This window comes from Xenopus laevis, chromosome 9_10L, assembly GCF_017654675.1.
Source record: "Xenopus laevis strain J_2021 chromosome 9_10L, Xenopus_laevis_v10.1, whole genome shotgun sequence".
NCBI lineage: Eukaryota > Metazoa > Chordata > Amphibia > Anura > Pipidae > Xenopus > Xenopus laevis.
Window position 1 is genome coordinate 118,488,922 of NC_054387.1, and position 15,497 is coordinate 118,504,418.

General features: G+C 42.3%; 1 protein-coding gene across 2 annotated transcripts in view; it reads right to left on the minus strand.

Moving 5' to 3' along the window:
• The window catches only part of LOC108701655 (ras-related protein Rab-26-like), a 157,765-nt gene extending 146,646 nt beyond the window's left edge, over positions 1 to 11,119 (minus strand). The window contains exons 1-2 of one of the 2 annotated variants that reach the window (XM_018236579.2): positions 10,971 to 11,119; positions 8,450 to 8,644 (exon numbers count right to left, since the gene is read on the minus strand). In XM_018236579.2, the coding sequence (XP_018092068.1) occupies positions 8,450 to 8,623 (174 nt within the window). In that variant the 5' untranslated portion in view covers positions 8,624 to 8,644; positions 10,971 to 11,119. Of the gene's footprint in view, positions 1 to 8,449; positions 8,648 to 10,970 lie in introns of both variants that reach the window. The other variant, XM_018236578.2, reaches the window with a different exon arrangement.
• Positions 11,120 to 15,497: the final 4,378 nt, after the last annotated feature.

Sequence of the window (15,497 nt, forward strand, 5' to 3'; positions counted from 1 at the left end):
GCGGGGCAGGCACAGAATGACAGTCACATTTAATTGATATAGTGGTTAATTAGCACATCTCTTGGAAGCCAGTGTTAGCGGATCTCTGCGGCAGGGAATGGTGAGGTAGGTGTTTAGCATGAAAACCTATAAGTAGGTGTTGGTGTACAACTAGCTATTTCCCAGGCACAGCAGACAAGGAGTGGGCAGAGATAAACAGCTCGCGTGGCACAATGTCTCAGAGGACGAATGTTAAGTACAGAGTAAAATGCGACACAACAAGCGCAAGCTGCCCCGCTATTATAATCTCCCCACGGGTAGATATACGCCACGGCTACAATAACCAGCCATTAGTGAAAGGGGAATTTAAAGCAACAGGCAAGGGACTAGGCTAGACTAGAGGAAGAAGCAAAAAAGTAAAGTTACACGGCCAGCGGCGAAGATACATTAGACACCTCAGGCCCCGCCTTTGTCCGGGGGCAAGGAGGGAGTTTGGGAGGCAGTGTGAATAGTGGGTCTGGGCCAGTGGGGTAGAGTCCTACGCAGGTCCATTTTTTTGGAACCTTTACCCGACCCATAGCCGCAACCCGCCGTCCGCAACCCGGGCCCGCAACCCCCAGTCTTACCTGCTTGGACCCGCTACCCGACCCACAAGTACCTTATCCGCAACCCGGACCCACAACCTGCTGACCATCAAGAATCAGGAAGTGCAGTCACTGTAAACCGGAAGTGGCATCATTGTAAGTAGGCGTGATCAGAAAAAAAGGAGTAAAAATAGCTATTGAGAAGACCCGCGACCGGCAGAACCGCCGATCCGCGTCTATACCTGCACCCGGAACTCTACAGTGGGGCCCACAAGGGCTGGGGACGCACCGTGTTTTATCCTAATGTTCCACCGGCCAAGTCCGACCCTGCAAGGCCATACATGGCCAGATCCGCTCTTTTGGTAAGATCAGTGGTGGAACTGCTGGGGTACAATGATGCAACTGCACCAGGGACTGCACCCCCTCGGGGTACGCCGGAGGTTCACACAATTTCGAATCTGCCGTGATCTCCACTTCCGGAGGGGGATGGATGGCCCAGGTGCAGGCTATGCAGCGTCCCAGCAACTCCTTGTTCCGTTAGATAAGAGGAGATAAGTTGAACCTTAAAGAGCTGATTCACCTTTAGGTTAAATTTTAGTATTATAGAATAGACAATTCTAAACACTTTTCAATTGGTCCTCATTATGTTATAGTTTTTGAATTATTTGCCTTCTTCTTCTGACTTTTTCCAGCTTTCAAATTGGGGGGGGTCACTGACCCCATCTAAAAAACCAAAAGCTCTGTAAGGCTACAAATGTATTGTTATTGCTACTTTTTATTACTTATTTTTCTATGCAGGTCCTTTCCTATTCATGTTCCAGTCTCCAGTGCATGGTTGCTAGCAATTACCTACATTGCAAAATGGAGAGCTGCTGAATAAAAAGCTAAAAAACTGTCTCAGGATATCACTCTGTATATCAGTGATCCCCAACCAGTGGCTCATGAGCAACACGTTGCTCTCCAACCCTTGAATGTTACTCCCGGTGGCCTCAAAGCAGGTGCTTCTTTTTGAATTTCTGACTTTAACGTAAGATTTAGTTGTATAAAAACCAAGTGTACTGCCGAACAGAGCCTCCTGTAGGCTGCAAGTCCACATAAGGGGCTACCAAATAGCAAATCACACCTCGTATTTGGCACCTCCAGAAATTTTTTGCATGCATGTGTTGCTCTCCAACTTTTTCTTTTTTTTATTTCAATGGGGCTCACAGGTAAAATAGATTGAGGACCCCTGCTCTACATCATCTAAAAGTTAACTCAAAAGTAAACAACCCCTTTAAAATAAAACCTGCAGCAATCACTGGATCCTAGATAAATGCTTTATTATGGAATACTGTATGTCACACAGGGAGATAAGAGGCTGCAACTTGTAGCTCTGGCTTTCTTCACTCTCTTCTCAGGGAACCCACATTAAGTCAGGGAATCAGCTTGGCTAACCAAAATGTGTTTTTACTTGAATTACTTGGAAGAATAATTAAAGGCAATCCACATTCCAGTCCGCTTAGAAATCAGGGTTCAAATTCTCTTCGGTAATGAAAAAAAATGATGGCATTTCAGCCCACCGCAATTAACAATAATAACAGACCAATTGCAAAAAATACTAAACATTGAATGCTCACTCCCTTTAAAATGATCTATGGAGCTACAGATCGATTGCTACGGAGGCACTGAGATTTATTGCAGTGTACAGAGATGGAGAGGGTCATGGCTCTGTGTTCGTAAAGATTGATAGAGACGTACATTAGCAGCCAGGGATACCCACGGGAGATTGATAGCGATAGGCAGAGAGAAAGAGAGAAACAGAGGATATTGTACACATAATATATGGCATTTTATATATTGTATGACATATATGTATATGTACACGTTTGTATATATATATATATTTTTATATATATATATATATATATATATATATATATATATATATATATATATATATATATATATATATATATATATATATATATATATATAAATATAAATACAAGAGGTCCTCTGCACTCAACCCATTATCAATATATATCAGAGACATTTTGTGCATACAGCTACTGAAAAATGCCTTACCCTTTAAACAAAACAGGGATTGTTTGTCCATATATTGCAATATATTTAAGATGGCCAACTACGTCAAAGTCATCCCATATCTGGCCAATTCATCCAATTCATTAAGAATTCTATTGCTTCATTATACATTTTACAAAGGGACTAAAGGTGGCCATAGACACTCGGATCGTGGGGAGTGCCGACAGCTTTTCGATCCCACCGGAGCCTATTTCACATCGTACGGCCGAACAATCAGATTACCCCCGATATAGCCATGCTCGTTAATGGCATATCGGGGAAATATCCGCTCGTTTGGCGATGTTGCCAAACGAGCGGATCTTTGTGTCTATGGCCACCTTAAGTTTTACCTGCAACTTACTTGCTGCTTTCAAAGTAAAACTCCCAAACTTGGCTGCCCTTTTATTAGACACCAGTGGGATCACCTGACTATAGCTGGGAGGGGTGGGAGCTACAACATGGAGCTGGTCACTGCTCCTGTATAAACTATAACAAACAAGGGAAAGTTGTGCTCACCACTAATTTTTAAAACCATTAGGCGGAGGTGCAATGAGGGTGTGACCACAAAATACATATAGACAAATACAAGAGTCCTCTGCACTCAACCCAATATCAATATATTTAAGACAGAGACATTTTGTGCATACTGCTACTAAAAAATGCCTTACATATATATATATAAGGGATGCACCGAATCCAGGATTAGGTTCGGGATTCGGCCAGGATTCAGCCTTTTTCAGCAGGATTCGGATTCGGCCGAATCCTTCTTCCTGGCCAAACCGAATCTGAATTCTAATTTGCATATGCAAATTAGGACGGGGAGGGAAATCACATGACTTTTTGTCACAAAACAAGGACGTCTAAGATGTTTTTCCCTTTCCATATGCAAATTAGGATTAGGATTCGGTATTCGGCCAAACCTTTCACAAAAGGATTCGGGGGTTCGGCCGAATCCAAAATAGTGGATTCGGTGCATCCCTAATAAATATATATATATATATATATATATATATATATATATAGAGAGAGAGAGAGAGAGAGAGCCATGAATATCCTGTACATTATATCCTTATAAAGGTTGCTTAGTGATGTCATCGGTTATAATCAGAGTTAAGTGATGTCATTTCTGTCACAGGACTCACTGAAACGTGTGTATTATAATAAATAAAGCACCCCCTGTTGCAAAATATGAGGATATTATCTTTCTGTTTTTATATGGTCATGGAACTCCTCTGTAACTTATAATATCCGTATATTTTACAAGAAGGGTTACTTTATTCACATTAGAGATGATAGATAGATAGATAGATAGATAGATAGATATTATAATGTGATACAGTAAAATACAGTCTTAAAGGAAGTATAGGTCCGGATAATGAGGCTGCAAAACCATAGCAACCAAAAGAAAAATCTAAGGCATCAGGGCCCCTACAATAATATACAATTCTTGCTGAACCGCTATTCCCAGCATGCTCCAAGAGCCAACTCTTTTGTTTAAATTCCATATCCCCTCCCCCTGGTTTTTGAGAGATTTTATTCCACCCCCATAAATAGAAATAACAAGGATTTATAAAATTCGTTTTTTGGGCAGGTGCGGATCTACAGCTCCCAAAATTCTCCCCTGAATAATGATCACTGGGATGTTGTTTTCAACAATAGCTGGAGGGAAACCATTTGCTCTAAAAAGTGAGACCATTGCCAAGGTAGTTAGTGCTTCAGCGCGGCAGCCGCAGAAAGTCCCCACCAATCTGTCAGACGTCCCTCCCTCCTCAGCATTCTCAGATGGGTTCTACATTATTCATACGTTTACTTAATGATAAAACAAACCCTGTTTTCTTCTGCATTTCTATTCCAACATCAGAGTACAGCCATTTATTTTGCTCAAAAAAGAGGCAGCAGAATATAAGGCCATAGTTTACCATTAACAGGGAACATTTCCTTTTGCACTGTGAGCTGCCATATTGCTTGACCCATCAAGTGCTTCTCTAACTTATACTGCCATCTATTCTTGACCACTAGGGGTGCTACTGCATCAGGGACTATGAAGAATGTCGTTGCAAAGAACAGAACAGCTCCAGACAGTATATTTTCCCTGTAACATTAAAACAAGTAATGCAAACAGGAAGGGTTAAAGGGCAAGTAAACCCTAAATACATGCTCTAACATGATTGTTAATGTGAAATCTAGCCCGAATGCACATAACATTCATAAAGCTCTACCTACTAAGATTTATTAACTTGTTCTGGCAACTGAATGTAGGTAAAGTTAATTTATTTCCTTTGTGCCATTATTGGTTACAATACTGTGATTTATACTGACACCTCTAGCATCCTCAGGGAGCACATCCTTCGAAACAGTTAATTTAAAGGAGAACTATCATCAGTCCCAATGGGGGCAAGCGCAGGATAAGGCTGAGATAGGGGCACTGGCACTTATAAGTTACAGTCACCCTGCTATAGTTCCAGGGGTACCCAGGGTACAAATAAGCATTTACTCCAAATATTCCCCTAACTGCCCCTCAGTCTTGGCCCCCTTAGCTCATAACAAGGTTACAGATATATAGAAACATTGGGGTAACAGTCACCCTGCTATAGTTCCAGGGATACCCAGGGCACAAATAATCACTCGCCCCAAATCTTACCCTAACTGGCCTTCAGGCTGGACCCCCTTAGCTCATAACAAGGTTACACATTTATAGAAATGTTGGGGTAACAATCACCCTGCTATAATTCCAGGGGTACCCAGGGTACAAATAAACACTCACCTCATATCTTACCCTAACTGGCCTTTAGGCTGGGCCCCCTTAGCTCATAACAAGGATACAGATATATAGAAATATTGGGGTAACAGTCACCCTGCTATAGTTCCAGGGGTACCCAGGGTACAAATAAACACTCACCCCAAATCTCACCCTAACTGACCTTCAGGCTGGACCCCCTTAGCTCATTACAAGGTTACAGATATATAGAAAGATTGGTGTTTCAGGCAGATGTCGGGGGAACAGAACAAGATGCTCAGATCACACAGCTCTAGCAGGCAACATATAAACTGAAAAGCCCAGTACAACCCTGTGAGGCTGCATCATTTTTCCACGTCTAATAAAAGAGCACCACAATATCCAATGGATCATCAATCTCAATCATTGTCTCTATTGCTTCTGACAGTTAGAAAATCAGCTCTGCTTCAGATGGGGCTCCTGTGTTTGGCAAGCAGCTAGCCCTCCCTTCCCCCCCCCCATTAGCCAGTCCCTGTTACCACTAGTTGATTCAAATAGAACTGGCCCCTAAAAAAAGAACATTGGCAGGGTCAATATTAAAGAGGGGAAGTTTAGGCAGCAGAAAATGACAGTTAGAAGGCAGAGAACAAATGGCCTGTTTCATTTCAGCACCGCAGTCCTGGACAGCTCCAACCAGGAAGCTCTGTCATGTCTCACATTCTGTATATGGAGCAGCAACTCCCAGCAGCTTTTTTTTGATGTCTATAATGTATCTAAAGGGCATCATGCCTCCTACAGAACATTGCACACGTGTACACAGCTTCTGTCAGCACATGCATTCTCCTAAGGCAGTTTTTGTTTAACCTTGGCTCCCCAGATGCATTCTGGGAGTTGCAGTCAAGCAACATCTGGGGACAAAATGTGAAGAAGCTTTGTGAAGCTTGTAATGTTTTCATGACCAAGGGGTACTGTTGTACTAAAGTCTGAGTATATCTCTGCAAATGCAAGCAATATGGCAGCTTCTATTCATAGACCTGCAGAATCCCTATAACTCCCTGCCTAGTTATTGGTAAATTACTAAAAATAACCACTGTGCAGTAAAACCTCAATTTTACATCCCCTAATTTTAAGTTTTCCCACATTATACACTGTTTATTTTTTCCTGGTCCCACCATATAATGCATGATGTACAGGGATGCACCAAATCTACATTTGGGATTCGGCCGAATTCCCAAATCTATCATGAAAGATTCGGTTGAATACCGAACCAAATCCGAATTTGCATATGCAAATTAGGGTCAGGAAGGGAAAAAGAAAAAAAAACATTTTGTGACAAAAAGTTACGTGCTTTCCTTTCCCGTCCCTAATTTCCATATGCAAATTAGGTTTCAGATTCGGTTCGGCCAGGCACAAGGATTCCGCCGAATCCGAATCCTGCTGAAAAAGGCCAAATATTGGCTGAATCCTGGATTCGGCGCATCCCTAATAATGTATTTTTCCTGATTTCACATGTTTACACCATTTTTTTTCTGGTCCCCTGAAAAAAGTTTTGTGACAAAAAGTTACGTGCTTTCCTTTCCCGTCCCTAATTTCCATAATCAAATTAGGTTTCAGATTCAGTTCGGCCAGGCACAAGGATTCCGCCGAATCTGAATCCTGCTGAAAAAGGCCAAATATTGGCTGAATCCTGGATTCGGCGCATCCCTAATAATGTATTTTCCCTGATTTCGCATGTTCCTGGATTTTACACCATTTTTTTTTCTGGTCCCCTGAAAAAAGTAAAATGTTAATTGGAAAACAATGGCTGCATCTGCAATGTAATGGTACCGAGCTCTAACGCCCTATACCTTATAACCCTGCAGAAGTTTGCAATTCACAAATCCCAGCACACCGAACAGGCTGAGATTTGTAGTTCAACAAAAAAAAATCTGATTAAAAGGTTGTTTGCATACAAACTACCTTCCAATGCATGTGCCCAGAATGGTTTCTGGGAATTGTTGTGCAGACTGGCTGTCCCTGATTCCCATATAAAGCCAATGGTTTAATCAAAGTAATGGAATTGGATTGTTTGTCTCGAGGGGCTCAACACGTGACAAGCTCAACGTTCCGTGATCTAATAAATAAAGTGCTCCCCCTACTCACTATAAAAACCAGGAGAGGGCACGTAAACTTGATATTCATCATGTTTAGGGCATTTTGCTCACGGAAATATACATGTAAAATCCCAATGTTAGCAATAAGAGAGCCACAAGCGCACTCTCAGGCTCACAAAACAAAACGCTGCTTAGGTGAGCTGGACAATGAGAACTTTTCAGAAGACCCCAATAGATCTAGACGGTAGATCCGACTAAATAGCTGGCTGAGCTGCAACTGTTATAGTTCAGCAACATCGGGAGCACCCTACATTGCCCGTCACTGCTCTAGGATCGAGTCAAGCAGAGGTCGCCGTTTCACCTCTGACGGATCAGTACGCAGATCTCACATCTGATGCCTCCGCTACGGCTTGGCCTTCGACCTCAAAACCAGATCAACAGAACAATGTACACAGATTAGCCACAGGGCAAACCAGGGAAGGAATAGAAATCTGCCAGCAAAAGGGTGCCCAATCTGCTGACCCCTGGCATGGGGCTGAATTACAATTCTAAGCAACCCCCAAGAGACTATAGAAATCAGGGGGGACACGGTTTTTAGGGGGATCTCTACCCACCCAAAATGTCTTTCTAAGCAACTTCCCAATGTTTTCCATTAGACATAGTTTTAAACGTAATTGTAAAAATGTAATGCAGTAGCTGGCTCTTTATAGTCTCTGCACTGCTGGTTATGACTCCTGAACAATGTAACAGAAGCCAGAGGAATGTAAGACCCGGAGGACAGCTGAGTTCTATGTTGCCGCTATATAAATAAAGGATAATAATAATAGCACTGGCCACCGTCAGCCCTTCAGATGTTGTGGGGATACAACTCCCAGCAACGATGCAGATGTTGAAGTAAAACTCCCAGCAACCAGACAGCTAACAAAGTGTGTATGAAACGGTGACATGCAACAAATGCTGAGCCTCAAGAACTGAACAAGTAGTAGGCTGCAGGGAGTTGGGAAGTATCATCTTACCTTGAAAGTGATGTCATAAAACTCCCCGCTGTTGCTGAGAGACGGGCGCCCGGACAGCGCCATTCCGTTGGAGTGGGCATCAGAGCCCACCTTGCCATTCTCTTTGGCTGGTGGGATGCCACAAGAAGCGGGGGAGTTGCTGCCCTTACTCTTCTGGCTCTTCTTTCGCGACATACTGATGTCAACTCCCGTCACCTTCTATGCAGGAAGGGACAATAAGTAAGGTGGCAGTGGAGAGGTCACTAAGTATAATGAGGCAACAGTGAAGCCCGGATTACAGAGACTCCAGGAGAAAAAGCTATGGTCCAGGGACTACAGCAGCTAGAATAAAGGCAATACCCCCAGCTTTCTGTGAGCTCCCTTTATCTTCTCCCAAAGGCACGACTCTCTAAAGACTGCTTCTCCAAGATTCTCCCGTCTAGTGGTCTCTTGTTCTATCCCTTGCTCTCACCCGTTTTCCTGTCTGAGATGTTCTCTTGCTTTCTCTCTGTTTTCTTTCCTCCCTTCTCTCCTTGTCTCTCTTGGATTCTGCTGATACCTTCTACCTTTGTTTCTCTTTCTCTGAGTGCTCCCTGCCCCCTTCTCCTGCGTGCTCCTTCTCCTCTCTGACACTTGCTCTCTCTGTTTCTCCTCACACACTCTCACTGATTAGCTCCATCTCACTCTGTTTTTTGCTTTCTCACGCTTTCTGCTCCCTTTTCACTTTTTTGTACCTGACCACACTCTGCTTCCAGCTACTGCTCTATAATTCTGGCACTCTCACTGCTCCCAGCTCACTTTATTTTCCCCTACACTCTCTCTCTCTCTCTCTGTTTTTGCACTGTCCCCAACTCCCTCTCTCTTTTTTCTCTGCTGTATCTCTGTTCCTTCTCTCTGCGCTCTAAGCTCACTTTCTTACCGTCCTATGTTCTCCCCCCTGTAAATGCATTCCTTTTTATCCCTTCCCTCTCTATTAGCAGTTCCTTCTCGACGCACTCTCTTCTCACCGCACCTAATTTCTTTCTCTATTTTTCTCTAATAAATCATTATTTTTATCTCTACAGTCTTTGTCTTCTGCTAGCTCTCTCTCTATCTCTCTCTCTTTCTGTCCCAGTAGCTCTCTCTCTCTCTCTTTCTGTCCCAGTAGCTCTCTCTCTCTTTGTCCTAATAGCTCTCTCTCTTTCTGTCCCAGTAGCTCTCTCTCTCTCTCTGTCCTAATAGCTCTCTCTCTCTCTTTCTGTCCCAGTAGCTCTCTCTCTCTCTCTCTCTCTGTCCTAATAGCTTTTTCTCTGTCTCTCTCTGTCCTAATATGTCTCTCTCTCTGTCCCAGTAGCTCTCTCTGTGTCCTAGTAGCTCTCTCTCTCTCTCATTGTCCCAGTAGTGCTCTCTCTCTGTCCTGCTACTCTCTCTCTCTCTGCCTCCTGCTACTCTCTGTGTCTCCTGCTAGCTCTATAGGTCTCCTGCTACTCTCTCTCTCTCTCTCTATCTATCTCCTGCTAGCTCTCAGTCTGTCCACAAGCTCTCTAACGTCTGTCTACCCCAACTATTTTACCCTCTAACTCTCTTCCCCGATTCTCACTGCTGTCTTACCATATAACCTCCTCTGGCCACAAGCTCACAATATCTTCCTCTTTGTCTCTCACTGTCCCCAAGCTCACCATTGTTTTACCATGTGATCAGCTCACCCATAGCTCACTGTGACTTAGCCTGACTCACTATGCCATGAAGCTCGCTATTATTTTAGTTACCCTCTCTGCCCCAAAGTCACTACTACTATACTCTATAGAGTATATGCTAATCTCACTATTATCACCAGGACCGCCATCAGAAATCGCAGGGCCCCATACAACAAAATTTTTTGCGCCCACCGCAAGCCCCACCTACAAGTCCGCCCTCCCCACCACACAGTAAAAAACAAAAAAATTGGTGGCTAGGACCCCACATGAGGAAAAAAAATTGGTGGCCAAAATTGGTGGCCACGGCCCCACATTATAAGAAAATTGGTGGCCAGGGCCCCTTAAACCTCCATGCCTTCCCGAAGTCAGCAGCTCTCAAAAAGATGGGGGACCCGGCTAATCAAGTAAGTGTGGCGTGGCCGGGCCCCCCTTACCCTCGAACCCCTACAACTCTCCCCCTGTCCCCCCCCCCATGGCTGCCCTGATTATCACACCCTGCATATCTATGTCAAGCTCACTATTATACCCCTAACACTCTGTACCCCTCATACTGTACCCCAGGGTGAGTACTATACACCAGACACAATGGTATCATACTCTGCCTCTCTATGACAAGTGACTATTATCATGCCCAGACTCTATAAGCCAAGCTGACACTCCATGGCCCAAGCTCAGTGCTACTCTACAGGCTCAATCTCTTGTTCCCCAAGTGCCCCTCCTTATTGTTCCCTGAGCATCACTTTCCCTTAACCTATTATAATTATAAGGGTGATGCTGCTATAAAGGAACAAGCCTCTCCTGCTGCTTCTCAATGACAAACAACAACAGTCTGGATCCAAAGTCTCAACCAAAACAACAAACTTCACCCGGTGTCTCTCCAGCTGTTGAGCGCAAAGGCGCCGCTTCCTTTTGCCTCCGGTTACCGCCTCCTCCCGCTCTCCCGCCTCACCTCTCCAGCACCGGCACCAGCACTACCGAGTGGGAGGGGCTACAGCCTCACTGACAGGATCAGTAACCAATCGCTTCTCTCTTACTTTCCCGAAACGGGCTTTGAAATCCATTGGACGAGGAGGAGAGGCGGGGTTATGTAAATGTACAATTGACAGTGTAGCTTTTTCCAGTCAGCACCAAATGGGAATAGAGGAGAGTAGAGGGCCGGGCTGGGTATAGGAATATAATAAATATAATATTATATGTCTCCTTGTTCTTGGTGTGTCAGTTATTGGGAAAAGCTATTGGAGCTGAGGAGAAATCTATTATCAGTAATGGTCATTTACAGTATCATTATAGAGCCTCAAACGTCACACAGACATATGAATATAGCTTTCATTTTCTGGGGACCTGTTTACTTCTTGACCAAATCCATCATCCAGTTCCTATGGTGATTAAATGTTCAGAGAGCCTCTTCCACTTACACCCTGATCCCTGTATCCACACTGTCTGCTCATGAGACACAACATGTATTAATATGGGCCCAGATCAGAGCCACCTTTAAGAGGTAAAACTGGCACCTGCCCTGGGGATGTCTGAGAGTGAGGAGACATAGCAGGCATAGTATGACTTCATAGTATAGACAATAGCAGGCATAGTATGACTTCATAGTATAGACCATAGCAGGCATAGTATGACTTCATAGTATAGACCATAGCAGGCATAGTATGACTTCATAGTATAGACAATAGCAGACATAGTATGACTTCATAGTATAGACAATAGCAGACATAGTATGACTTCATAGTATAGACAATAGCAGACATAGTATGACTTCATAGTATAGACAATAGCAGGCATAGTATGACTTCATAGTATAGACCATAGCAGGCATAGTATGACTTCATAGTATAGACCATAGCAGACATAGTATGACTTCATAGTATAGACCATAGCAGGCATAGTATGACTTCATAGTATAGACCATAGCAGACATAGTATGACTTCATAGTATAGACCATAGCAGGCATAGTATGACTTCATAGTATAGACAATAGCAGACATAGTATGACTTCATAGTATAGACCATAGCAGGCATAGTATGACTTCATAGTATAGACAATAGCAGACATAGTATGACTTCATAGTATAGACAATAGCAGACATAGTATGACTTCATAGTATAGACAATAGCAGACATAGTATGACTTCATAGTATAGACAATAGCAGGCATAGTATGACTTCATAGTATAGACCATAGCAGGCATAGTATGACTTCATAGTATAGACCATAGCAGACATAGTATGACTTCATAGTATAGACCATAGCAGGCATAGTATGACTTCATAGTATAGACCATAGCAGACATAGTATGACTTCATAGTATAGACCATAGCAGGCATAGTATGACTTCATAGTATAGACAATAGCAGACATAGTATGACTTCATAGTATAGATCATAGCAGGCATAGTATGACTTCATAGTATAGACCATAGCAGGCATAGTATGACTTCATAGTATAGACCATAGCAGACATAGTATGACTTCATAGTATAGACCATAGCAGACATAGTATGACTTCATAGTATAGACAATAGCAGACATAGTATGACTTCATAGTATAGACCATAGCAGGCATAGTATGACGTCATAGTATAGACCATAGCAGGCATAGTATGACTTCATAGTATAGACCATAGCAGACATAGTATGACTTCATAGTATAGACCATAGCAGACATAGTATGACTTCATAGTATAGACCATAGCAGGCATAGTATGACTTCATAGTATAGACAATAGCAGACATAGTATGACTTCATAGTATATACCATAGCAGACATAGTATGACTTCATAGTATAGACAATAGCAGACATAGTATGACTTCATAGGATAGACCATAGCAGACATAGTATGACTTCATAGTATAGACCATAGCAGACATAGTATGACTTCATAGTATAGACCATAACAGACATAGTATGACTTCATAGTATAGACCATAGCAGGCATAGTATGACTTCATAGTATAGACCATAGCAGGCATAGTATGACTTCATAGTATAGACCATAGCAGGCATAGTATGACTTCATAGTATAGACCATAGCAGACATAGTATGACTTCATAATATAGACCAGGGATCCCCAACCTTTAGAACCCGTGAGCAACATTCAGAAGTAAAAGGAGTTGGGGAGCAACATTAGCATGAAAAATGTTCCTGGATGCCAAATAAGGGCTGTGATTGGCCATTTAGTAGCCCCTATGTGGAATATCAACCTACATTGAGGCTCTATTTGGCAGTACACCTGGTTTTATAACAACTAAAACTTGCCTCCAAGTCTGGAATTCAAAAATAAGCAATTGCTTTGAGGCCACTGAGAGCAACATCCAAGGGGTTGGAGAGCAACATGTTGCTCGCGAGCTACTGGTTGGGGATCACTGATATAGACCATAGCAGGCATAGTATGACTTCATAATATAGACCATAGCAGGCATAGTATGACTTCATAGTATAGACCATAGCAGGCATAGTATGACTTCATAGTAGAGACCATAGCAGGCATAGTATGACTTCATAGTATAGACCATAGCAGACATAGTATGACTTCATAGTATAGACCATAGCAGGCATATTATGACTTCATAGTATAGACCATAGCAGACATAGTATGACTTCATAGTATAGACCATAGCAGGCATAGTATGACTTCATAGTATAGACCAGTAGCTAGACATAGTATGACTTCATATGTATAGACCATAGCAGGCATAGTATGACTTCATAGTATAGACCATAGCAGACATAGTATGACTTCATAGTATAGACCCAAGCAGGCATAAGTATGGACTTCTAGTATAGACCATAGCAGGCATAGTATGACTCATAGTATAGACCATCAGCAGGCATTAGGTATGGACTTCATAGTATAGACATCACGCAGGCAAGTATGACTTCATAGTACTAGATCCATAGCAGGCATAGTATACTTCATAGTATAGGAGGCCATAGGCAGACATAGTATGACTCATAGTATAGACCATAGGCAGGCATAGTATGGACTTCATTAGTATAGACCATAGCAGAATAGGATGACCTTCATAGTATAGCACCATAGCAGGCATAGTATGACTTCCATAGTATAGACCATAGCAGACAAGTATGACTTCCATAGTATAGGCCAAAGCAGGGCCATATCGGGTATCGACTTCATAGTATAGACCATAGCAGACATAGTATGACTTCATAGTATAGACCATAGCAGGCATAGTATGACTTCATAGTATAGACCATAGCAGGCATAGTATGACTTCATAGTATAGACCATAGCAGACATAGTATGACTTCATAGTATAGATAGACCATAGCAGACATAGTATGACTTCATAGTATAGACCATAGCAGACATAGTATGACTTCATAGTATAGACCATAGCAGAGCATAGTATGACTTCATAGTATAGACCATAGCAGGCATAGTATGACTTCATAGTATAGACCATAGCAGGCATAGTATGACTTCATAGTATAGACCATAGCAGGCATAGTATGACTTCATAGTAATAGACCATAGCAGACATAGTATGACTTCATAGTATAGACCATAGCAGGCATAGTATGACTCATAGTATAGACCATAGAGACGATAGTTATGGACTTCATAGTATAGACCATAGCAGGCATAGTATGACTTCATAGGTATAGACCATAGCAGACATAGTATGACTTCATAGTCTAAGACCTAGCAGGCATAGTATGACTTCATAGTATAGACCATAGCAGAACATAGTATGACTTCATAGTATAGACCATAGCAGGCGATAGTATGACTTCATAGTATAGACCATAGCAGGCATAGTATGACTTCATAGTATAGACCATAGCAGGCATAGTATGACTTCATAGTATAGATAGACCATAGCAGACATAGTATGACTTCATAGTATAGACCATAGCAGACATAGTATGACTTCATAGTATAGACCATAGCAGACATAGTATGACTTCATAGTATAGACCATAGCAGGCATACTATGACTTCATAGTATAGACCATAGCAGACATAGTATGACTTCATAGTATAGACATAGCAGGCATAGTATATCATAGTATAGACATAGCAGGCATAGTATGACTTCATAGTATAGACCATAGCAGGCATAGTATGACTTCATAGTATAGGACCATAGCAGGCATAGTATGACTTCATAGTATAGACCATAGCAGGCATAGTATGACTTCATAGTATAGACCATAGCAGCATAGTATGACTTCATAGTATAGACCATAGCAGGCATAGTATGACTTCATAGTATAGACCATAGCAGCATAGTATGACTTCATAGTATAGACCATAGCAGGCATAGTATGACTTCATAGTATAGACCATAGCAGACATAGTATGACTTCATAGTATAGGACCATAGCAGGCATAGGTATGACTTCATAGGTATAGACC